General features: G+C 43.7%; 1 protein-coding gene across 1 annotated transcript; it reads right to left on the bottom strand.

Annotated features, from left to right (window-relative positions):
* Positions 1–1,819: 1,819 nt before the first annotated feature.
* On the bottom strand, positions 1,820–24,032 carry klhl30 (kelch like family member 30). The gene is made up of 8 exons (XM_033031435.1): positions 23,708–24,032; positions 21,003–21,829; positions 16,318–16,468; positions 13,248–13,334; positions 8,224–8,379; positions 6,167–6,355; positions 4,303–4,448; positions 1,820–3,345 (listed from the first exon to the last, which is right to left on the bottom strand). The coding sequence occupies exons 2-8, from the start codon at positions 21,774–21,776 to the stop codon at positions 3,097–3,099; spliced, it is 1,752 nt and encodes a 583-aa protein (XP_032887326.1). The 5' UTR covers positions 21,777–21,829; positions 23,708–24,032; the 3' UTR covers positions 1,820–3,096.
* Between the last annotated feature and the right edge of the window lie 2,165 nt (positions 24,033–26,197).

Here is a 26,197-nt window from a genome sequence, read left to right as displayed (position 1 = left end):
CGTTCTCTCAGCATATGACAGTCCTGCCATCCCGGGAATTAACTTTGTAATCCTACACTGCATTCCCTCAATAGCAATACCTTCCTCAAATTAGGGGCCAAAACTGCACACAACACTCCAGGTGTGGTCTCTGCCTCCACAGCCTTCTCAGGAAGCACTAGCTGCATTCCAACTACCTTCCAGGTGAAACAAATACTTCCTAATATCCTCTTCAAACCTTTTTCACCAACACCCTGTGCTTTTGGGTACCAGCTGATGGAATGAATGTATTGCTGCCCAACCTATCTAAATTGCTCATAACATTGCACATTTCTATCAGGACCCCTTCTTCTTTATTCCAAGGAAAACCAATTTACCAAGTCTCTCACTGCAATTGAGACACTCCATCGCCAGGCAACATTCTCTCCAAAGAACTCACATCCTTTCTAAAACATGTTGATCAAAATGACACATAACATTGCAGATGTGGCCTCACCAAAGTTGATAAATCTAGTCCATAATTTGCCTTCTCATATTCTACTCCCTGTAAATGAAGGCTAGCATCCCACATGACTTATTTGCTATCCTATTTACCCATGCTGCCATCGTCAGAAACCCTTGGACTTGTGCACCAAGGTTCCTCTGTTTCTCAATACTGTATTCCCTAGAGTCCCACTTTACATCATGTTTGTCCTACCCTTATCGACCTTCCTAAAGCATTTGGTGGAGCTGCAGTGCCAGAGACCTGGGTTGGATCCTAACCTCAGGTGCTCTCTGTGTGGAGTTTGTAACTTCTCCCTGTGACCGTGTGTGGGTTTCCTCCAGGTGCACCAGTTTCCTCCCGCATCCCAAAGACATGCGGATGTGTAGTATAGCTGGCCTCTGTAAATTGCCCCGCGTGTGCATGGAGTGGATGCAAAAGCAGGATAACCTAGAACTAGTGTGAATGGGTGATCGATGGTTGGTGAGGATTCGGTGAGCCAAAGGGGAATTTCTTTAGTCAGAGGGTGGTAAATCTGTGGAACTCAATGCTACTGACAGCTGTGGAGGCCAAGTCATTTTGGGTATTTTTAAAGTGGAAATTGATAAGTTCCTGATTAATAAAAAACTTCAAAGGTTATGGGGAGAAGGCAGGAGAATGGGGTTGAGAGGGAAAAATAGATCAGAGATAAAATGGTGGAGCAGACTCGATAGGCAAAATGGCCATATTCTGCTCCAATAATTATGGTCTCCATTTTGTATCGTTGTAGTGTTGGAGCCAAAGAACAAGGTGTTAACAATGGACGCAGGATGAAATTAAGAAAGGTGATAATTTTAACAGGTGAGAATTTATTAAATGCTGCTGTTCAGAGATTTAGATTGCACTTGTACCTAAAGAAAATCTCTGAAAACTAATGCACAGGTACACAAATCAATTAGAAATGGTATATTAACCATCTTGTCAGCGCAACTTGTCCATGCCAGCCACGGTGCTCCATCTAGGCTAGTCCCATTTGATTGTGTTTGGCCCATTTCCCTCTAAATCCATGTACCCATCCAAATGTCTTTTAAATGCCATTATAGTACCTGTCTTAACTACCTCGGGCGGCACGCTGGCACAGCGGTAGAGTTGTTGCCTTACAGCGCTTGCAGCACCGGTACCCAGGTTCGATCCTGACTATGGCTGACTATTCTGACTATTTAAATTGGATAGTTATATGGATGGGAAAGGAATGGAGGGTTATGGTCTGAGCGCAGGTATATGGGACTAGGGGAGATTATGTGTTCGGCACGGACTAGAGGGGTCGAGATGGCCTGTTTCCGTGCTGTAATTGTTATATGGTTATATGTTATATGGTTATATCTGGCTGCTTGTCTGTTTGGAGTATATATGTTCTCCCCATGACCGCGTGGGGTTTTTTCCGAGATCTTCACTTTCCTCCCACTCTCCAAAGCCATACAGGTTTGCAGGTTAATTGGTTAATAAATGTAAATTGTGCCAAGCGTGTATCGGATAGTGTTCATGTGCGGTGATTGCTGGTTGGTGCGGACTTGGAGGGCCAAAGCACTTGTTTCTGCATTGTATCTCTAAACTAAACTAAACTAAACCTCCTTCAGCAGTGCTGAAAAGCAAAGGAGTATCAATATTAACCGATTAATGATAAATTATATGAGGCTTGTTTCCAAGATGCCAGGACCAATTTAAATGAAATCATAATTTCCTTCCTGCTCATAGGTTAAACAGCGAAACAACAGTTAATAAGTGAATAAAAATGCAGGAAACACAAGAGAATGCAGATGCTGGAATCTTGAGCCAAAAACAAAGTACTGGAGGAACTCAGCGGGTCAGGCAGCAGCATGTTTTGGGTTCAAACACATCTTCAGACTGATGGAGTGGTGGGTGGGAGAGGGTCAAAGCCTGGCAGATGATAGGTGGATACATGCGAGGGGGTGTGATTGGCAGATGAGTGGGGATGACAAAAGTTAGAGGTGCAAGTTAGACAAAGACGTATCAGAGAAGGAAAGAAGAGGAGTGAAGTACAAAGCCGGAGAGATATGCATGGAAGGGAACAGGGGGGAAAAAGAGGGAGATAAAATGGAAATGGGGATCGAGGAGATGGGGAGGTGGGAAAGGTAGTAGATGAGTGTATGAATGGGGGGAAAGAAACAGAATGCACACATATTTCTCCCACCTTCTCCCATTATCCCAATCTACCTGCTCCTTTCCCTCCTCCGTATGTTCAATTCCCACCTCTACCGATCCCCTCCCATACACATATTCCATTTCCCAGTCCCGCTAAGTTCCTTCAGAACTTTGTTCTTTGTTCAAGATTCCAGCAGCTGCAATTTTGTGCCTCCAGTTATGAAGTGAAACGTGTTTGGGTAGATCTTGTGCGAGCTGGCGGACATGTTGGTTGATTGGCAAGGTGATACCTGAAACTATAGTTTATACCCTTCATTCAATGGCAGGCCTTCGGAGAGGTTTTTCACAGAAAATCGCTTCAGACAGGAAGGCAAAGCTGAAAAAGTGAGCGTGTACAACGTATAAAACCCCTTGGGACAGTGGGCTCCATAACACACTCTTGAACTGCTGTTAATTGTGTGAGCCCCCAGGCTAGGGGGAGATGCAAGTGTTGACTAGGTGTTGTTTATCGGAAACCGTTCAGTCCACCTGGATGTGTCAATGAAAATGGAGCAAGACCCATGGTAAAACCAGAGGCGTGGCAGGAAGCTATCAATAGTCCACACATCTTTAGCACAATCATATGCTTCCAACTCCACGCTGTAGTCACCTTCCATTCCCTTCCAGTGGCCACCCGTAACATAGATCTTCCCAGCAATTGCCACCATGCCACCATTTTCATGTAATTTGTGGAGCAGTTGGACCTAGAAGAGAATAGAGCAATGGATCAAGCATGCATGTACATCAGTGTGTGAAGTACATGAACATTGTGTATTATTGTACACACGTGCCTCAAATACACCAGATACACCTTTTTGTTTCCCACATATTTCTCTGAATTAAACAGAAACTCCACTGGCCCAGTCACATTAATATGGCGTACAGCCATATTAATAAGGCAGCAGAGGCTGGGTATCCTGCAGCAAGCAACTCACCTCCTGATTCGCCAAAGCTTTTACCAGGCCACAGTACTCGATGTCCCCATTTTATGCTTCCAAGACTCAGACAACCTTAAGTCACAGGAAAAACATCACCAATGCTGATTCTTCCAATTTTTGCAAATTCAGCGGAAGGATAGGTCCAACATCCGAGCCCTCTGCCAGGCCAGCATTCAAGCATTATTAAGGCCCAACTTAGACTCAGTCAGCTACACCTGGCTGTCGCTTGGCCTGCCTGATGCCAGACACTTATTTGGAACTCATTCATGTGAAGAAATCGCAGAGAAAAAGATTCAAGGATGTGCTCAAAGGCTTCTTCAAAAGATGAAGCATCTCCACTGGCTCCTGGGAATCTCTGGCCCATGACTGCACGAAGTAGGGAAGAAGCATTGATGATGATAATGAGAACCTTGTGTCAAAGCATCAGGAGCACAGAGAAGCCCGGGGTAAATGGTAGATACAGCTCACAACCTCACGATCTACGTCAGGCACCTTCTCTCCTATGTCTGGAAGAGACTGTGGTCCTCACATTAGCCTCAATGGACTTCCAAGAAACCAAACATCTCAGAGATGAGGCTTGTTTCCAAGATGCCAGGAACCATTTATATGAAATCAAGCCAATTTCCTTGATGCTGAGGGGGAACGAAGAAGTGGACAAAGAAGGGGAAGAAAGTTTGAGAAGAAGGAGGAGGACAAGGAGAAAGAAAACAAGATGTCACTTACCTTCTGCCAGATGTTGGCCTCGGAATCATATGCGTAGACTTTCTTTGTGTTGTCTCCAATTAAATAAATCACTCCATCCACTGCCACACACCGGGGAGATGAGAGGTATTTTGGAATGAAGGGAGATGCAATGACACTCCAGTTATCTGTAGAGGGGAAATTAAATACACAACATTTTAAATTCAAGTCACTTTAAGATGGGAACAGTGAAATATGCTGTGGAAAGAAGCATGATCATAAGGAAGGTGAAAGGATTATGATTATTGGAGCAAGAGGAAGTTTTTTTCATATGTATAAACTCCATGTAGACAGCACCCGTGGTCAGGATAGAACCTTGGTCTCTGGTGCTGTAAGTCAGCAGCTCTACCGCTGCGCCACTGCGCCGCCCATTTAGGATTTAGCTCCTCGGAAAATGAAGCAGTCAATTCCCACATGCAGAAAGACCCTGATGACATAAAAACTTGGCTGATAAGTAGCAAATAACATATAGCTCACATAAGTGAGGTAAAGATCACCTCCAGCATGAATGATTCTTGTCAGCTTCCCTTGACAATCAATGATGTGATCATTCCCAAATCTATGGCCATCCACAACACGGGATGCCTGCCGGTGGTCACTAGAAACAATTGGATCAGCCACAGAAACACTGTGCTGAATAAAGCATGTCAGAGGCCATGCATTCTGCTACAAGTTTGACCTCCTGACTCCAGAAATACTTTTTAACCATTCACAAACTATGTTGATATACCCTGAATTTGTCCGATTGAATGCAACTTCTGTGACAATCAAAAGCATTAACAGCATCCAGGATATTGCAGGCTACTTGTGGAGCAGCTCTTCACTGCTTTAAGCATTCACTCCACCCACAGCTAATGCGGCATGCACACACTGTGCACTATCTACACAATGCACTGTAACAACATGCTGAGGGTTCTTCGATAAGAAAAGCAAGGTCAACCAGTGAATCTGATACCATTGACTGCAAGTTCCCTCCATTTCACAGATCACAAAGAAATGCAAATAAATATCATTTCTTTCTTGTCTTCTATACAGACTGCTCCACAGGTTTGTTGGAATTATTTTAAAAAAAAAGAAATCTGGGGGTCATGATGTTAACAGGACAACAGTTATCCTGGAGCTAATGGGAAACCTAAAAAGTTGATTGACAGCTACAATCTGCAGAGTAGGTGGTACATAAATGAGGAATGCCACGGACTGATCTATATTTATGCTTTTAAACATAGTGCCATGCCATCACCAGGTGCTGCAAACCTATTGACTAGCACAATACATTCAAGACATTTTAGTAGCAAAATAATATTATTCCAGCGACATTCCACCATTAAACACTGCAAGAGTATCTACTCTACTCCACTCCATCTGGTAGTCTTTTGCACCAACTTCCTACTCTATCATATACTCAATGACTTCAACATGAAAGACGCTGAAGGATAGAAGAAGAATAGAAGAAGGATTGAAGAAAAGGAACAAGGTCTCAAAATGAGTTTGAGTTGTCACCATTCCTATAGTTTAGATTGTGCTTCCAACAATCACTGTCATATTATTTTGCTAGTGTAATGACAAGGGCGAGGGAGGGATTGGGAGAGAGGCGATGCAAGGGTTACTTGAATTTCGAGAAATCAATATTCATACCGCTGGGTTGTAAGCTGCCCAAGCAAAATGTGTGTGTATGGTCATTATAGTGCACAAGGAAGCAATTTCAGCCCATTCCCAAAAGAAGAAAGGAAAAAGAAAAGGGGTGACAATGGAGTACAGGTCATAAAATACAGCAAGGTATTTGAAAGAGATAACAATAAGGGTAGTACATTCACTTCTGCTTCTTGGGAATCAAACTGGGACCTACCTATGACAGGATTATAACACTGTAAAGTGAGTACATTGTACTTGGCTGCACATGAACCAATCACATAGAGCTTTCCCCCGCATCCTGTGACTGTGAAGTTAGTCACGTACTTCACTGTGGGACCAATCGGAGTCCAACTATTGACGTAGGGGTCATAGCGTTCCACCTCCACAACGTTCAATGTCGTTCCTGCAATTCAGAAAGTGCCAGACCTCATTACAGGACAGTACAACTTAATTTCCTTCTGCTGTTTAGTTTAGTTTAGTTTAATTTAGAGATACAGTGCAGAAACAAGCCCTTCAGCCCCCAAGTCCACACCAACCAGCGATCCCCGTACACTAACACTATCCTACACACACTCGGGACAATTTAACCAAAGCCAATTAACCTACAATCCTGTACATCATCGGGAGTGTGGAAGGAAACTGGAGCACCTGGAGAAAATGTGTAGGAAAGAACAGCATATGCTGGTTTAAATCGAAGGTAAACACAAAATGCATCTGGAGAAAACCCGCGCAGTCACGGGGAGAAGGTACAAGCTCCATACAGACAGCGCCCGTGGTCAGGATTGAACCCGGGTCTGTGGTGCTGTAAGACCATCATGCTGCCGTGCTGTATTAGGACATTTTATATGCTTCCCAAACACCCAGAAAACAGACGTTTCTCGCCTTGTATGTCAATGCCTGCAGGGAACATTAGCAAGAAATGAATCCTCAGGGAATATTGTTTCTAATTAGTCTTGTTACTGATTTCTATATCAAAACATCTCGTGCAATAAGAGCAACAAGCAGGGTTAAATCCACACTGCACTCAGAAGTATCCCTGGGTTTTTTTTTGCCAGGGAGAGAGGTTCTCCTGCAAGGAGTACTGTTTTACTCATGAATCCCCGAATTGTCTCCAAGAAAATGAAATGCATTTGGGCTGGCCAAGTTCAGTGGGAATTATGGACACACCAAGAAAAACACCCAAGGCAACAGAGGTATCCTGAAGAGGATTATTGAACAAAATTGTGGGGAGGTGCAACAAGGCAAGGAATAGGTGGCATGGTGGAGCAGCTGGTAGAGTCACTGCTTCACAGCTCCAGAGATGCGAGTTCAATTCTCAGCACCGGAGCTGGCTGTGTGGAGTTTGTAGCTTCTCCCCATGACGCATGGCTTTATTTCACGTGTACCGATTGCCTTGCACATAGATAGATTAATCAGCTGCTGGAAACGGCCCATAGTGGTGGAGTCTGGAATGAGCTAATGAGAAGGTGGCGAGAATAAAAAATTGGGTTATTGTAGGATTAGTATAAATGGGTGGTAGATGGTTGGTGTGGACCTGGGTCGTATGATTTAGATTTGTGCCTGTTTCTCTCTATGACTCCATTGTGACAAGGATTAAGGCAGAAACATTCATCACGTTGAGAAAGTATTTGGATGTGTACACAAATGGCTGTAACCAAGGCCTATGGAACAAGGGCCAAAAAGTGGGATTAGGATTAGTTTAGTTTGGAGAACCCAAGACCCCAGCAGTGCTCTGCATTGGAGCCCTGCCATATCTCAGCATTTTGTTTCATTGCCCAAGACCTGCCTTCTCCACTGCCTAGAGGATCTTTGTCCTTTTCTGTCCTCTGCTATATTATTGGTCTTGTGTCCCAAAGATCTTTATAATGTACAGCCCAGAAGCCTTTCTTCCCCGATGTAATGCACAGTATCCAAGTGGTCAATGTGACTTAATAACATTGAATTCAGTTAATTTTAACTGTGAACCTTTTTACTTCAGTTCATATGCTTAACACTCAAAGTATCTACAATGCTTCAATGAACGTATTTCTGTCATAGTGTGAGCTACCTCATACAGAGGTGGAAACTAGTCTCCAGGGCTACACTAAACTCTTTGAATGGGGTATTGATAAATTAGAATATAAACGTTTCTATGCCACAATAACCAAACAAGTGTGAAACTGATTTGTATTCCTGGAAGAGCTAACTACAATGACAATGCAGAATAAAATAGCTTATTCGTGACACCAACTTCCATCGCATGTAGCTCTTTGCTTCATGCCACTATGCTACCTCCAATGGCGTAGATTTCTCCATTTAGTGCTGCCGTCGTGTGGTTGGTTCTGGGTTTGAGCATTGGAGCGATGGGCTTCCAGCCCCCATCTTTGGAATCAAATTTCCAACCCTGTGTGGTCGACCATGTATCTGTCTTGCTTCCCCTGGAGCCTCCTGGAAGGACAAAAGTAAAACTGTTTGTCAACTGATCTTTGGATAACAACCTGCACAGTGAACAGTACGACTCTGGGAAGTGTTGTAGAGCAAAGGGATATAGGAGTGCAAGTACATAGTTCATTGACAGTGGCATTGCAAGTATACAGGGTGGTTAAAGCTTTTGGCATATTGGCCTTTATCAGTCAGAGCAATTGAGTATAGAAGTTGGGAGGTCATGTTGTATTGGTGAGTATTTAGCGTATTGAGTTCAGTTTTGGGCACCATGTAATAAGAAAGATGTTTTCAAGCTGGAAAGGTGCAGAGAAGATTTACAAGGATGTTGCCTGCCAGGACCCGAGGGCCTGAGCTATAGGGAGCAGTTGAGCAGGCTAGGACTCTATTCCTTGAGCACAGGAGGATGAGGGAGATCTTATAGAGGTGTACAAAATCATGAGAGGGATAGATAGAGTAAAGTCTTTTATCCAGAGTGAGGGAATCAAGAACCAGAAGACATAGGTATAAGATGAGGGAGGAAAAACTTAATAGGAACATGAGGGGCAACTTTTTTACACAAAGGGTAGTAGGTATATGGACCAAGCTGCCGGAGGCAGTGGTTGAGGCAGGTTCTATCACATAAACAGGTATATGGATAGGATAGGTTTAGAGGGATGTGACCCAAATGCAGGCAGGTGGGACTTATGTAGATGGAGCATGTTAGTCGGTGTGGGCAAGTTGGGCTGAAGAGCCTGTTTCCATGCTTTAGGCCTATGAATGAAAATTCCTTGCAGGTATCACAGGAAACGAATGAAGGAGTGAATTTGTTTCCCCAGTGCTCTGTGTCCTTTTTAGCTGTACAGATTATTGTTTCCAATTTCACAAGAAGGATTTTTTCACACTAGTCAACACTGTGAGCCCCCCAGTTTAGTGGACAGAGCTCTGAATTATTGCACATGAACTAATCCCCCAATATCCTGGGATGCAAAATCTAGCTCCCTCAGTTTGACCATTACCAGAATCCAGCTACGGCAAATATGTAGAAACAAGGAACTGCAGATGCTGGTTTACAAAAAAGGACAAAGTGCTTGAGTAACTCAGCAGTCATGCAGCATCTCTAGAGAACATGGATAGAGGACGCTTCTGGTTGGGACCCTTCTTCAGACAGAAGAGTCTGAAGAAGGGTCCTAACCCAGAATGTCACCTATCCATGTTCTCCAGAGATGCTGCCTGACCCGCGGCTGGTTTGTACACTTCAGCACTTTGTGTCCTTTTAAAAGAAATATGCCATGGAGCACAGATAGATTCTTTAAACATGGTGGATGGCAATAGCAAACCTCCCAGATTTAAAACCTGCCAGGTGGCAGTTTCACTTCCTGGGATTTTGTCCAGAAAACTGTCATATCTGCCCTGCCCACTCATTTTCTCCCCATCCCTGATGGAGTATCCATGACTACTTTGAAAGACTATCCACTTTCACCATCCACCACATATTTCTTGGGATTGTTCCAACACACTGGGATGGTGGCGATCAACAAATCTGTTTGCTGAGTTGCTGCAGCATTCCTTTCTGTCATGACATTTTTGCTTATGTTTTAATCCATGCTAATGCAATATCATATTAAAGTTATAGATGCAGTATTTTACAGGACCTTCAGCCCACCAGGTTGCGTTGATCAACCACACCTGTTTACAATAATCATACCTTAATCCAATGTTTTTATTTTCCCCACATTCCCATCAACTCCCCCCAGATTCTACCACTTACCAACACACCTTGTCAATGGGATATGGGAGGAAAGCGGAGCACAGGGATGAAACCTACGTGATCACATAGAGAACAGCAGCAGAAGTCCGAATTGAACTGGGATCTCTGGAGGTCTGAGGCAATAGACCTACTAGACGTGCAGATGCTGATTTAAACCGAAGATAAACACAAAAAGCGGGTGTAACTCAGCGGGTCAAACAGCATCTCTGGAGAAAAGGATTATGTGATCTTTCAGGTCGAGAAGCGTCTGAAGAAGGGTCTCAACCTGAAACGTCACCTATTCCTTTTCTCCAGAGATGCTGTCAGACCCACGGAGTTACTTCTGCATTTTGTGTCTTTCTTCGATCCACTAAACGTGTCACCCTTACTGCGTGCAAAGATGCCATTGGCAGAAATTGAGGTACAAGGTTTCTGCTTTGACCACAATCATTAGGCTGGACACAAATTGCAGTAATTTTGGAAAGAGATTGTTTTCCTTGAATATCTATTCCAGCTCATCCATACATCATCCAATGTTAATTTGCCTATGGAATCAGAAAGAGTTTTAAAACAAACTTCTAATAAAACAACTGCTTTACATTTATTTTTGCATTTACTTAAGAGCGATAACTTGGTGGAGTTTGCTGAAAATAGATTTATCACAAAAAATAGGCAGTTTTAATCTCACTATTGATCCACCACCTGTAAATAAACTGATTTTAAATTACTGGAAATGATTTTTAACGTATATACATAACTGTTTGTTAGTTGCATTTGGACACAGAAGTCAGTTTCTTGGTAAAGTAAAAGAATTATCTTTAGAAGTTTTTAAAATGTGCCCATTAGTATTCTTGTAAAAGAGCCATTTCAGTATGAAGGGGTTCCTCAAATGCAGTAAATGAGTGCAAATCCCAGAAATTCCCAATGACAATTAATCCACCTTGCAGATATGTCTGTTTTTGCAGGTCCAATCTGCTTTCTGACTAATGCTTCTTAAAATCAATGCTGAAGGTCATAGAAAATCACACTAACATATCTGATACTTAAAATTCTGCAAAACTCTGTGTGGGCTATAATTGGCCATGACTAAGCAGGAATCTCCTAATAAAGCTCATTCATGTGAGTTAAGCAGGCAATTCAGTCTTGTAGCAAGCCACTGTAAACCACAGGATCCTACTGACCATTAAGTAAATGTGTTGAAATAGTGCAACCATATCATACTTTACAACAAAGTAGAAGGCCATTTGGCCCAACAAACATGGTGACTCTCGGAAGAATGCCATCAATCCTATAATGACCACTGGGTGGCGCCCGCAATGGCCTCCTCGCCAACAGTCTGTCTCGTCCTTTCCATCTTTGTTGTTTTTTAGTACGTGTTAAATGTACATTTTAGTGTTCTTTAGCTTGGTATATGTGGGGGGTGGGGGGCTGGGGAAACTTTAAAAAAATCTCTTACCTCGACGGAGATGCGATTTTTTAACGTATTGTATCTCCGTCCCTACTGCGGTCTAACACCGAGGAGCTGGCGACCTCTGCTGGAGACTGACTTCGGGAGCTCTAACTGCGGTAGCATGCAGACTTTAACATCGCGGAGCTTGTGGTCCCTGGTTAGAGACCGACTTCGGGAGCTCCAAGCTGCAGGAGCTTCGACCGCCCCGACGCGGGAACTTCGATCGCCCCGATGTGGGAGTTTCGATCACCCCGATGTGGGAGTTTCGATCGCCCTGACTGCGGATGGTTCGACTGCCCCGACCACGGGAGAATAAAGAGGAAGAAGATTGGACTTTATTGCCTTCCATCACAGTGAGGAATGTGGGGAAACTGCTGTGGTGGATGTTTATGTTAACGTTTATGTAGTTGTGTGTCTTGTTGCTTTTTTTTTAGTGTGGCTGTATGGTTATTCGAGTTTCACTGTACCTTAATTGGTACACGTGACAATAAACTGACCTTTGAATCCCTGCTTCCCACTTATTTCCTTGCAATTTATTTTCCCACACTTGACCCTATACAGCCCCCCAGCAAAACTATTCCCGTTAGCCACTTACACAGAGAGCAATTTACAATGGCCATTTAACCTAACAACCAACGTGTCTTTGGGGTATGGAAGGAAGCTGGGAATCCTGGAGGAAACCTATATAGTTACAGAAAAAACATGCAAGCTCCACTCAGACAGCACCCAAAGTCAGAATCAAACTGGAGTGGTGAGACAGCCACACAACCAGCAACATTACAGAGCAGACCTAGGTCATGAAGATCAGGAAGACTACAAATTTGATCCTTTTCATTATCTGATCTCATCTGGGTATTAACAAGTTAAAATTGGTCTAATCATTATAGTCAATGCTACAAACATTTGAAAAATGCATTCCGATCAGGTTTTGCGAAATCACTCAAAAAGACTGGAAGATCCAGATTGTTCTGCCCATGAACACTTCTTGTGCACTCTTTGGCTCAGAAACATTAGACGATTAAGCAAGGTTTAATCGTAGGTACACAAAAAAGCTGGAGAAACTCAGCGGGTGCAGCAGCATCTATGGAGCGAAGGAAATGGGCAACGTTTCGGGCCGAAACCCTTCAACCCTTAAACTAACATTTACTGCCCAAGGTTTAATTTTCAGGTGAGATTTTAAAATCCCATTCTGTCTAATTATTTAGAGAAAGATTAGAGGGCCTGTCCCACTTGGCGATTTTCTAGGTGATTGCCGACGTCATAGACTGACGTATCAGGGTTGCCGAAAGATTTTGAGCATTTCAAAATCCAGCGGCGACAAAAAAAATGTTGCAACACTTGAGGAGACAGCGCGCGTCAATACGTCATCATGCCGCGTTACGCCGCATCACGCCGTGACTTTTTCGGTGACCGGATACGTCAGTCAATGGTGCCAACAGTCGTCAAAAAAATCGGCGCGTGGGACAGGCGTTTGAAGGGCTCATCCTTTGAGCCAAATCACCAGAAGTAGATGAACTGTTTAACCAGTTTACTGCTGTTTGCAGCTCCCCACTGCACCCATCGGATGCGGCATGTGTGCTTAAATCTATTTATTACCTGTGACATTTCTTGGGATATTCTGAGGAGGTGAATGGTGATGAGTAAAGGCTCGCTCTTCCTTTCACAAGTTTCTGTTGAATACATCTAATAACTCACCCGTGATGTAGACATCATTGTTCAGTGCTGTGATGGCAAATCCCCACTTGTTATAATCTGGGAAGTCTGGCAGAACGGACCACTGCTCTGTGGATGCAAGGGCAACAGATCAGCAGCAACATCATCACCCGCATCTTGAAAGATTGCATCCAAATCCTAGCAGCACCCAGTATCTAGAAGCCACCGCTGGAATCGACACAAAATGCTGGAGTAATTCAGTGAGAAGGAATGGGTGACATTTCGGGTTGAGACCTTTCTTCAGACTCCCACTGTCCCTCTCTGCTCCACTGCTGGAATATTGGGTTGGTGGGCTCATGTGTAACTAAGCATTATTTGATAATAATTTGAGCCTGATACACTGCGCTCTGGAGATGTCAACTTGTCTGTACAGTTGTAACGTTGCAACACAATTCTCAATCTGTAAAATGCACTCCTACATTTATATGAAAAAAAAAATCCGGGATGTGCTATAAACAACATTAAAACCACAGAACATATAAAAGTATAGCACATGACAGGTCCTTCAGCTTATTATGTCTGTGCTAAACATGATGTCAAATTAAGATAATCCCTTCTGCCTGTACATGATCCATGTCCCACCATTTCCTTCATATTCATGTGCCTATCTGAAAGCCCCTTAAATGCTATTATCTACTTTCCACCATCATCCCTGGCAATGTGTTCTGGTACCTACTATCCTTTGTATAAAAACCTGGTCCAGTATATCTCTTTTAAACTTTCCCTCTCTCACCTGAATGCGATGCCCTCTGGTGATTGACATTTCTACCCTGAGAAAAAGCTTCTGTCTACCATATCTATACCTCTCATCATTTTGTATATTTTTTATCAGGTCTCCCCTCGGCCTCCAACTCTGCAGAGAAAACAATTTGAGGATGTCCAACCTCTCCTTACAGCTAATAGATTCTCATCCAGGAAGCATCCTGTAAACCTCTTTTGCACCCTCTCAAAGGCTCTCATACATTTTCCATAATGGAGCGACCAGACCAGAACTGTCCACAAAAGTTCCATAAAGCTGCCTCTTGTACTCACTGCTTCAACCAATGACACAATGATATGCATATTATCCTTCAACATGCTTATCATAGGCCTCTCTTACCACTTTATCTATGGGTTACCACTCTCGGAGTGATATGGACTTGGACCCTATGATCTCTCTTACATCGATACTGTTTATGGTCTTGCCATTCACTGTATACTTTCCCCTTACATTTAGCCTTCCATAAGCACCTCACATTTGCCTGGATTAAACTTAATCTGCCATTTATCTGCCCATATCTGTAAATAATCTATATTCCGCTGTATCCTTCGATATACTTCAATTTCTGCAAGTACGCACCAATGTGTTTGTGCCATTTGCATATATATATATATATATATATATATATATATATATATATATATATATATATATATATATATATATATATATATATATATATATATACACAAATAGAGCCCCAGCAATGATCCCTATGAAGCACCACCTCAGCCAAAATAACACCTTTCCACTACTAGCCTGTCTTCCTTCAATCCCATATATCTTAATTTTTCTTGATCAGCATACTATGAAGGACCATGTTGACTGCCTTAGTAAAGTCCAAGTGGACAACATCCATTGCCCTGTATTGAACAATCATCTTTGAAAACTACAATAAAAATCAATAATGTTTGTAAGACATGACATGCCATGAACAAAGTTAAGCTGACTGTCCCTAATTAGCCCACTCTCTTCTAAATATAAATGTAAATCCTGGCCCTAACAATCCTCTCCAATATCTTCCCTCTCATTAACATGAGGCTCTCTGGCCTATAATTTCCTGCATTATCCCTATTTCCCTTCTTAAACATGGATCATTCACGGCGAGAAATCTTTTTTTTGCAGCAAGTTGTATTGATCTGAGGTGCACTGCTGGAAGTGAGGAAGGAAAATAATCCAATGCAGCACTCTGGGGAAGTTTAATAATGTGGGACTAACTAGTCTGACCTTTCATAAATCCAACATTGAAATAGTCAAATGGCTTGCTCATTCATCAACTGGTCTACATGAAGTAGGCTCTTTGTTTGAAACAACACATAGAAACATAGAGAATAGGTGCAGGAGAAGGCCATTCAGCCCTTCGAGCCAGCACCGCCATTCAATATGATCATGGCTGATCATCCAAAATCAGTTCAGTTAGCCCTAAGAGCTAAATCTAACTCTTTCTTAAAAACATCCAGTGAATTGGCCTCCACTGTCTTCTGTGGCAGAGAATTCCACAGATTTACAACTCTCTGGGTGAAAAAGATTTTCCTCATCTCTGTCCTAAATGGCCTACCCTTGTTCTTAAACTGTGACCCCTGGTTCTGGACTCCCCCAACATGGGAAACATTGTTTCTGCATCTAGCCTTTCCAATCCCTTAAGAACTGTATTTGTTTCTATAAGATCCTCTCTCATCCTTCTAAATTCCAGTGAATTCAAGCTCAGTCAACCCATTCTTTTGTCATAGATCAGTCCCGCCAACCCGGGAACTAACCTGGTGAGCCTACACTGCACTCCCTCAATAGCAAGAATGTCCTTCCTCAAATTAGGAGACCAAAACTGCACACAATACTCCAGGCATGGTCTCACCAGGGCCCTGTACAACTGCAGTAGGACCTCCTTGCTCCTATACTCGAATCATATTGCTATGAAGGTCAACATGCCATTTGCTTTCTTCACTGCCTGCTGTACTTGCATACATATTTTCAGTGACTGATTTACAAGGACACCCAGATCTCGTTGCACCTCCCCTTTTCCCAATCTAACACCATTCAGATAATAATCTGCCTTCTTGTTCAATATGCATCTGTTCACAATAAAATGTGAACAGAAACAATTAAACTGTTACATTTTTAGGTTGTGACATGTATTACTTTATTTTAGTTTTGTTTATTTTATTATCACGTGTACCGAGGTACAGTGAAAAGCTTTTGTCGGAGTAGTAATCCTCAGTGGTTTAATCACTATAAATAACTGCCATCTCTTACATCCACAGAACATCCCGTTGAGCATATCACAGCACCACTCACTGGTCCTAATGTTGTAAAAAGCACAATTTCTTGACAAGATCTCATTATCTTCAAAATCTTCATCCGAGTCCTCCAATGCCCGTCCTCCAATGACTACCAGAACCTCCTGAAATTTCTTGAGACCGGGTTCAGGTCTTTGCCGGGCTTCAGCCTAAGATGAAGGAACGAAGAGCAGCAACAGTTTTAGCCACATGCAGAATTCAGCACTTTTGCAACTGGAAATGCTCTGCATCATGAAACCTTGTGCTAACTATGCAGGGTCAATTTGGAAATGTTTCATTTATAAAGTTTTAGGTTCTACAGCTGGCCCTGTGGTAGACAGAAGCATGTTCACTGCTGACCTACCCACCATCTCTGCCACTACCCCAGCACCCACTAGTCTAGTTTAGTTTAGTTTAGAGATTCAGCGCGGAAACAGGCCCTTCGGCCCACCGAGTCCATGTCGACCAGTGATGCCTACACATTAACACTATCCTGCACACACTAGGGATAATTTACACTTATACCGAAGCCAATTAACCTACAAACCTGTACTTCTTTGGAGTGTGAGAGGAAACCGAAGATCTCAGAGGTCACGGGGTGAACGTACAAACTCTGTCCAGACAGCACCCATAGTCGGGAATGAACCTGGGTTTCGGGCGCTGTAAACTCATTGTGATCATGGCTGATCATCCCCAATTAATAACCCGTGCCTGCCTTCTCCCCATATCCCCTGATTCCACTAGCCCTTAGAGCTCTATCTAACTCTCTCTTAAACCCATCCAGTGATTTGGCCTCCACTGCCCTCTGTGGCAGGGAATTCCACAAATTCACAACTCTCTGTGTGAAAACGTTTTTTCTCACCTCAGTCTTAAATGGCCTTCCCTTTATTCTAAGACTGTGGCCCCTAGTTCTGGACTCGCCCAACATTGGAACATTTTTCCTGCATTTAGCTTGTCCAGTCCTTTTATAATTTTATATGTTTCTGTAAGATCCCCCTCATCCTTCTAAACTCTAGTGAATACAAGCCTAGTCTTTTCAATCCTTGGTTAAATGTTACTTGGAACACAATGTAAGGTTGTGGATACAGAAACAATGGAGAATATGCAAAACAATTGATGAAAATAGCACTACAACAGATTATAGTGACTTGGGAAACTAAACAGAACTTGACGCTCTTTCTTGTGCCAAAGTACGACTAAGTGACGATTGAGGTCTTCAGGATTATGAGAGCATTTGGTGAGCTAGAGGAAAGTCACTGAGAAATAAAATTCATAAATGTAAATAAATCTAATAGGAATTATGGAATAAAATGTTAGCCGTGCAATGACTGAATAAGGCACAAAGTGCTGGAGTAACTCAGCGGGTCAGGCAGTATCCCCGGAGAACATGGATGGGTGACGTTTTGAGTCGGGATCCTTCTTCATCAGTCTGACCCTCTGAGGACTTTGTGCCTGTTTTTGTAAGCCAGCATCTGCAGTCCCTTGGTTCTACATAGAATGACTGAGCTGTGGAACTAGAAAACCAGTATTGGTACTTCCAAAGGGAAACTGGATAAGCTGAAGGAGAAGGGAACAGAAGGTTAACATAGGTTAGATAGGGTGGCATAAGCATTATTTGATTATTTGGACCACATGTCCTGTTCCTGTGCTTTAAGTAATACGACAATTTGCTGGGAATAGACCAATAAATAAACTACTGGTGCAATTCAGTGGGTGCGGCAGTATCTGTGGAAGGGAAATGGACAGTCAATGTTTCAGGTCAAGACCCTTCGGTTTTCTTTGCTACAGATTCAGCATTTGCAGTTTTTCTCTTCTTCTAGTTGTGAATGGAATTGGACTCTTGCCCAAATCACCAAAACAAAATCCATTGTTGCTCAAGTTTGTGCTCATGTTGTGTTGCTGAACTTCACTGCATAACCATGTATTTTTTTCTAACCGCCGAATATCCCACTTAAATTGAATGGTGACACAAAATGTATCCATGGAGTATTGAGGCTCTATGCAAGCTGGTTCTGGGTGCTGACCAAATATGAGTTTAATGCTGTGCTCTGCAATAAGTCTAATGATTGGTCTACATAATTTTCTAGTCAGTCATATGTTGTCTATGCTGTCATGATCCAAAGATACTTCCAGCCTGTTACACAATATTTGTTGTAAGGTAATAGCACAAACTGTTCTTTCTTCCTTCTCGGATAACACTGGAGATTCAAAACAGTATAAAGTTACTCAACAATGAAACCACCGTAAGGTGTCATTGCTGGAAGAAACCAAATGCTGTAGTGACATCAAAAAACTCTCAGAGCAAAACATAGGCAATTTAGAACTGCCAAGGAGATTTAATTTCAGGCTAGAATTAATTTATATTCTTCTTTGTATATAAACCAGTGACCGGCCTTGATAAAATTACAGGTAGTAATGAATCACAGGCATCTCTTAGTCACATGTAAAACTGAACCCTTCAATGTTGGTCATCCCGTATCTCAAAAATATCTGGCACTTTGATTACATTCCAACTTGTAACTCACTCCCAGTTATTCAAGGTCATCTCCCATTTATAAAGCAACTTACACGCAGTAAACAGTTCATCGTGCTTCCAGGCAGTGTTATTAAAAATAACACGTGGAGCTAGGTCACAAAATGAAACGTTAAGGTGGGTGAACAAAATATTGGTCCAAAAGATCAGTTTAGTTTATTGTCAGGTGTACCGAGGTACAGTGAAAAGCTTTTGTTGCATGCTAACCAGTCAGCAGAGAGTCAATACATAATTACAATTGATCCGTTTACAGTGTATAGATTCATTTAAGGGAATAACGTTTAGTGCAAGGTAAAGGCAGAAAAGGATAGTCCAAGGGTCACCAAAGAGGTACATAGTAATTTAACACCGCTCTCTGGGTGTGGTAGGATGATTCAGTTGCCTGATAACAGCTGGGAAGAAACTGTCCCTGAATCTGGTGGTGTGGATTTTCCCACTTCTATATCTTTTGCCTGATGGGAGAGGGGAGAAGAGGGAATAGCTGGGGTGCGACTCATCCCTGATTATGCTGCTGGCCTTGCCGAGGCAGCGTGAGGTAAAAATGGAGTCAATAGATGGGAGGTTGCTTTGTGTGATAGTCTGGGATGTGTCCACAATTCGCTGCAATTTCATGCAGTCTTGGATGTAGCTGATCCCAAACCAAACTGTGATGCATCCTGATAAAATGCTTTCTATGGTGCATCTGTAGAAGTTGATGAGAGTTGTAGATGTTGGTTAAGTTGGTGAGAGTTGTAGAAGTTGGTGAAGTTGGTGAGATGATTTAAGCAATGTCAAAAGAGGGAAAAGAAGTGGAAATGAAAAGGCTGAGGGATGAAATTCCAGTGTCTCAGCAGCTGAGGGAACCATCCGTGGTTAGAAGTGAAGGAGCACAAAGATTTGTGGGGAAAGAGGAAGTTATAGTAATAGGGTAAACTATGGATGAGTCTGAGATGATAGATCTGAGATCATAGATGACAATTTTCAAATATAGATTTGGAAACCAAAAGAAGACGGTAACAAGGGGTCACAGTTTAAGGATAAGGGGGAAATCTTTTAGGACCGAGATGAGGAAAACATTTTTCACACAGAGAGTGGTGAATCTCTGAATTCTCTGCCACAGAAGGTAGTTGAGGCCTTCATTGGCTATATTTAAGAGGGATTTAGATATGGCCATTGTGGCTAAAGGGATTAGGGGGTATGGAGAGAAGGCAGGTACAGGATACTGAGTTGGATGATCAGCCATGATCATATTGAATGGTGGTGCAGGCTCGAAGGGCCGAATGGCCTACTCCTGCACCTATTTTCTATGTTTCTATGCCCAGGGATAATAAGTAATGAGACAGATGGTAAATGCAGTGGAGTGAGGTAAGAAATATTACTTTAGAGATACAATGTGGAAACAGGCCCTTTAGCCCACAGAGTTGGCACAGAACAGCGATCACCCAGTACATTAGCACTATCTCACACACTAGGGACAATTTATAATTTTATCAAAGCCCATTAATCTACAAACCTGAATGATTTTGGAGTGTGGTGGGAAACTGGAGCGCCCAGAGTAAAACCTCACTGTCAGAGGGAGAACGTAAATACTCCATAGAGACAGCACCCATAGTCAGGATGGAACCCGGGTCCCTGGCACTGTAAGACAGCAACTCTATCACTGCGCCACTGTGCCACCCCAAAGGCAGAATGCTCAAAGATAGGAAGTTGTTCATTAAGGGCAGCTCAGCTCTGAGGCTAGCAGAGCTGCTGTCTAACACCTCCAGAAACCTGGGTTCAATCCTGACCTTGGGTGCTGTCTGTATGGAGTTTGCATGTTTCTTCTGTGCCACGTGGGTTTCTCCCTGAAGATCTGGTCTTCTCCCACATCCCAAAGGCATGTGGGTTAGTAGATGAATTGACTGCTCTATATTACCCCCAAATGTACAGGTGGGTAGTGGAATCTGGAGGGAGCTGATGGGAATGTGGGAAGATTAGATTACGAAGAAAATTAGATTATAGGGGAAGGGATTGCACTGTGAACCGACATAGACCTGATGGGCTGAAATGGCTTCCTTTTTATATTATAAGGAAACATGGAAGTTATTCAATATGTAAAGTAGTTTCTCTTGAAGCTCATGTTTTTCACGGAGTAATCACCTTTATTCGATAAATTATTTGGGTCAGTTGGCACAACACACATTCACCCTTACCTTGTTGTGGAAGCCTTCAATCCATTTTCTGCAGTGTTCACACTCCTGAATGAGTTTGTCGGGCAAGAGCTGGTCTCTCAGATATTCCACAGACAGCAGTGGAAGGTGAACTAGCTCAAAGAGCTTGGGAAGGAAGCATCTCCTCTCCACCTCGTTGTATCTTATCCACCTGAGGAGGGCTTGGACCAAGCTTTGCTCCTCTTGGACCTGCAACATCTCGGCCCCCAGGTAGGCCAGGAGCCTCTCGATACCCAGCAGCAGAAACTCCTCACTCTGAGACACCGCCTCAAAATTCTCCAGAAGGAAAGAGCGTGCCTTAGCGATGACCTCAGGACATCCATAGATCTCTCCAAACTCGTAGATGCCTAGGCAGTTGGTGGGGTCCATCTGTTGCTGGAGATAGCGGCTGCACACCTTCTGCACTGCGCTGAACTGAAGCCGGTTGGCTGTCTGGGTCAGAGACTGCACGTTCTGCTGGTTAATGGTCAGCTTCCCCGTGTAGGCAAAGCCTAACAGGGTCTCCATCATGGCCGGATCCACGTCCTTGAGCTCCACCCGGGCCGAGATGCTCTCCACAAAGTCCCCCGTGAACATGGCGTGGAAGTACATGCTGCAGAGTGCCAGCACGCTCCGGTGGCAGGGGAACTCCTGGCCGCCCACCAGCAGGGTCACATCCGAGAGTTTGGGGTTGGACCTCAGGGTTCTCAAACCCTCCAGGAGGCTCTGTGAGTGGGAGGGCAGGCAGAAGTCAAAGTCGTCCACGTTCCGCACCATTGTGGGATCTTGCAGAGAGTCGGATGCTTCTACAGACCGGTGGCGGCCATCGCCTGCAAAAGTGGACAAAGGCGGAGAAGTAACCATTACTTTGCAGCTCAGGGAACTGCTCATCGAGCAGGTAGCGGCAGGGCCGTTGTGTCTGACTACAACTTCACCAGCTGCCTCCGACAATGTACATGGGCTGAGCACTCTGGTGCTGAAGGGCCACACTGAGAATAGTCAGTCATATAGCATGGAAACAGGCCCTTCGGCCCAATTTGCCATGTTGACCAAGATGCTCCATCCACACTAATCCCACCTCCTGCATTTACCCCATATCCCTCTAAATCTTTCCTATCCATGTACTTGTCCAAATGTCATTTAAATGTTGTTATAGTACCTGCCTCAACTACCTCAAATAGCAGCTCATTCCATATATCTAAGTTGCTCCTCAGATTCCTATTAGATTTTTCCCCAATAACCTTAAACCTATGTTCTCTAGTTCTCGATCCCCCTATTCTGGGTAAGAGGATTGGTGCAGGATTAATGTAATTAGTGCTTGATGGTTGAAGTGGACTTGAACTGAAGGCCTGTTTCTGAGCTGTATGATTCCATGACTTAATTAGCTGCAAACACTTTGTGATATCCTAAAAGCAACATCAATGGCCTTGTTAATATATCTTTCTTTCTTAAGAGGTTAGAAACCAAAGAGGTGCCCGGACGTGAGAGTATCTTTCAGAGAAGTTCACATTTTTGTCTGTTACTGAGAAGCTGGCAATGTGATCTGCAACATCCTGTCCCTCAGTGATGGGGTACCCTGTCTCCTGGAGTGACTGTGCACGCAGTGTCTCTCAGGGAGGGTGGTGACAGTGAGAATCCTGCCTTACGTTGCAGGTTGTGGACTGTTGGTGTGGGAAACTGTGCAGCCTGTCACATGGAACAGCTTGCGACGTGTGAACTGATGGCAAGGAGCGACCAGTGTCACAGGAGCGGTCCGTGAAACATGGAGAGCCCTGTGACACGCAGTGGTCTATGAAACACGATGGGCCTTGGAAACAGGGAGGGTCCTGCAATGCCCAGCGGTCCATAAAATACGGAGTGCCCGGTGAAAAGGTGGATGTTGTGACACGCAATAGTCCATGAAACACGGAGTGACCTGACCTTGTTGGGACGACAGATGGCACAATGGGCTAAGTGTTCGGCTGGCAACAGGAAGGTAGCCGGTTCGAATCCCGCTTGGAGTGCATACTGTCGTTGTGTCCTTGGGCAAGACACTTCACCCACCTTTGCCTGTGTGTGAATGTGTGTGAATGTGTGTGAGTGATTGGTGGTGGTCGGAGGGGCCGTAGGCGCAGATTGGCAGCCACGCTTCCGTCAGTCTGCCCCAGGGCAGCTGTGGCTACAGAAGTAGCTTACCACCACCGAGTGTGACTGAGGAGTGAATGAATAATGCGATGTAAAGCGCCTTGAGTATTAGAAAGGCGCTATATAAATCCCATCCATTATTATTATTATTATTATACAGGTTCCCGTGACACGCAATGGTCCATGTGACACACATTAGCCCCTGAAACATGGAGTGGCCTGTGATACCTCGAGGGTCCAGCGACACGCCATGGTCCATGAAACACGGAGTGGCCTGTGAAAGGGAGGGATCTGTGACATAGAGAGAAAGGCCTGTGAAACATGGAGCAGCCTATGACTCAGGGTAGCTTCTAACACAACCGGCCTCTTACATGATGGGGCCTGTGACTCAGGGGAACCTGTGACATGGAACAGTTTGTAACTCTGAGCGGCGTTTGAAACGGAGCAATATATGAAGCAAAACAGCGTGCAAAACCCAGAGCAGCTTTCAAATCGCAGAGGCATGTGACACAAATCATTATGAAACAGTTAATGGAAAGCGAACCCTGTGGAGAGGTGGGAGGGAATTGTGGTCTGGCACTTACCATCAAACACAGTTGGGGCTGAGTGACTTTTCCAAGGTCTTTTGCTCTATAGCAGCGATTTTCTTTGCGATCTTGTTCCTACCAGCAGGGCTCTTCAATCTGATCCAACGCCTCCCATATACTCCGAGCACAAACTTATCCCAGCTCTTCAAATAACTTCTTGGAAGTTTAAAAATGTTTTTTTTTGGCAGATTCTTCACCAACTGTAGACTTCACTTGAAACAAACAGAGGACTTGCACAGACGAGGAGCTGGGCTGTCAAAGCCGTGTGTGGGTGTTGTGTCTTTATTTACACCATCATGTGTGCAGTAGTTATATTTATCCTCTCTGGGAGCACAGTGCTCCGGCTGCTGCCTGGGTATCAGGCTTCCTGCCCAGCCACCTGTTCTTAAAGCAACACTGCAGCAAAATAATTTCTACCAGTAAGCAAGTCCTTCATTTCAAATGATATTTGTGGGAAAGAACTGCAGATGCTGGATTACACCAAAGATAGACACAAATGCTGGAGTAACTCAGCGGGACAGGCAGCATCTCTGGAGAAAAGGAATAGGTGACTTTTCGGGTCGACACCCTTCAATTTATATTGTGGTCAATAGATCCAAAGTTGGATAACTGCCCACTGTTTCATTGGTGGGGCCAGATATTGACAGTGTACAACACTCCTTCTCAGGCAGTTCTCAATAAAGTCATAGAATCATAGAGAAAAACAACATGGAAGCAGGCCCTTCGGCCCACTGGGTCTGTGATGTCCATCAACCACTCATTTACACTAATCCTACATTAATGTCTTTTTTTTAAACTCTGTTTTCATGTCCATGAACTCCCTGCAGATTCCATCCCAACCATCCCCCACCACCAACCCATCTTGACACTAGAGGCAGTGCTAGTGATCAATGAACCGACAGCTCCACGCAAGGTGGGAGGAGGGCTTGGAGACAGGGTGTGCAGGGATGTGCTTGGAAAGTGTTAGGAAGGTTTCGGGAAGGATTATGTTTTACACAGAACAGGATTTCAACTGGAAGACTGGTTGAGGAATTGCTGAAGTCTGGCAAAGAGAATACTGGCTTGAATTTCGGCCGTGTCAGCTAAAACGGTTACAGCCTGGTGATGACTGTGATTTGACTCATCCCTTTCATTTGCAGTCAGCCCGAGTTGAAAAGCAATTGTACAAGTGACAAACATATGAAACCCTCAGCCCCACCACTTACACCACCCTCAGTTTGGTTGTGAAATTTCACAAGCAAACTGAGACCTGGTCGGAGCTAAGTGGTTGAGGCTGAGAACTGGGGCTAAAATTAGATTCAGTGTCCTTGGGTTAAAGAGGCCCAGAGACTCCGACTGTGACGCATGCTGGTTTGTATAGTGCAGGGCCTAGCTATGAGGACATTAAGACCTAATAGGCTGCCAGCTCACACCATTGAAAGGTTGACCAGTTCAGGCACTGGACATCCATAGCTCTCACTCCACACAGAAGCCAGGCCTGTCTATGATCTTTGGGCCTGTCCACCTAGCAGGGAACAGGGAGGTGACAATTATCCATGGCAGTGACCTATAGATCAACAGTCAGGTTGTGCAGAAATAAATAAACTCTCTTTGAGATGATTATCTCAAGGAAAATCTGTAGTATCACATTGCCAGCTTCTCAGAAATTTTCAGTGGTTCAGGCAGCATTTGTGGAGGTAAATTGACAGATAACCTTTTGGGACAGGACCCTTCCACAAAATGTTGTGTCCATTTTCCTCCACAGATGCTGCCAGACCCACCGACTTCCTGCAGCAGTTTGTTTTTTTGCTCAATATTCCAGCATCTGCAGTCTGTTGGGTCTCCAAGATATAAAGGAGAATGCTAAAAGGTAATTTTTCTTTTAGTAGGAGAACTTGCAGCACTCACTGTGAAACTGAGATATCTGGCATGAACATTATTTTAACTTCAGAACATCAAAATATGATGCACAACTGCAAGAAATCAGTTTTTTATGCTCCTATCTTTGCAGTAGCTCAGTATAATAAACCTACTGTTCATTCTAAACGGCACAGATATGAACTGATAGCCTCATTTAGTTTGTCAAGAAAGTAACTTTTTTTAAATTTCCAAAAACAAACTTTATTCAGAATAAAAACTATCTACTAAACAAAAACTATGCAAACACCCTTCAGACATTCTCCACATCTATATATCCATTAAGGGACTGGCCCACTTGGGCGACCTAATTGGCGAGTTTAGAAGAGTTTGAAAAAATGACATGTTGAAGTCCTCCTTCGACTATGTAGAAGACCTCCTTCGACCTCCTTCGACTATGATGAAGACTATCTACGACTACCCTCGACTACCTACGACTAACATGTAAACCTACTGCGACCTGCTACGACTAAACCTACGAGTATAAAAAGTATCGATTTTTTCCATGGCGACCTTTTTTCACTGGCGGGCATTTTTTTACATATTGAAAAAAACGCCGTGACCTAGCTGAGGCCTCGAGTAAGCGGAGAC

This window comes from Amblyraja radiata, chromosome 13 (genome assembly GCF_010909765.2).
Source record: "Amblyraja radiata isolate CabotCenter1 chromosome 13, sAmbRad1.1.pri, whole genome shotgun sequence".
NCBI lineage: Eukaryota > Metazoa > Chordata > Chondrichthyes > Rajiformes > Rajidae > Amblyraja > Amblyraja radiata.
Note: the sequence above shows the minus strand (reverse complement) of the source record. Positions and strands in the feature narration are given on the sequence as shown.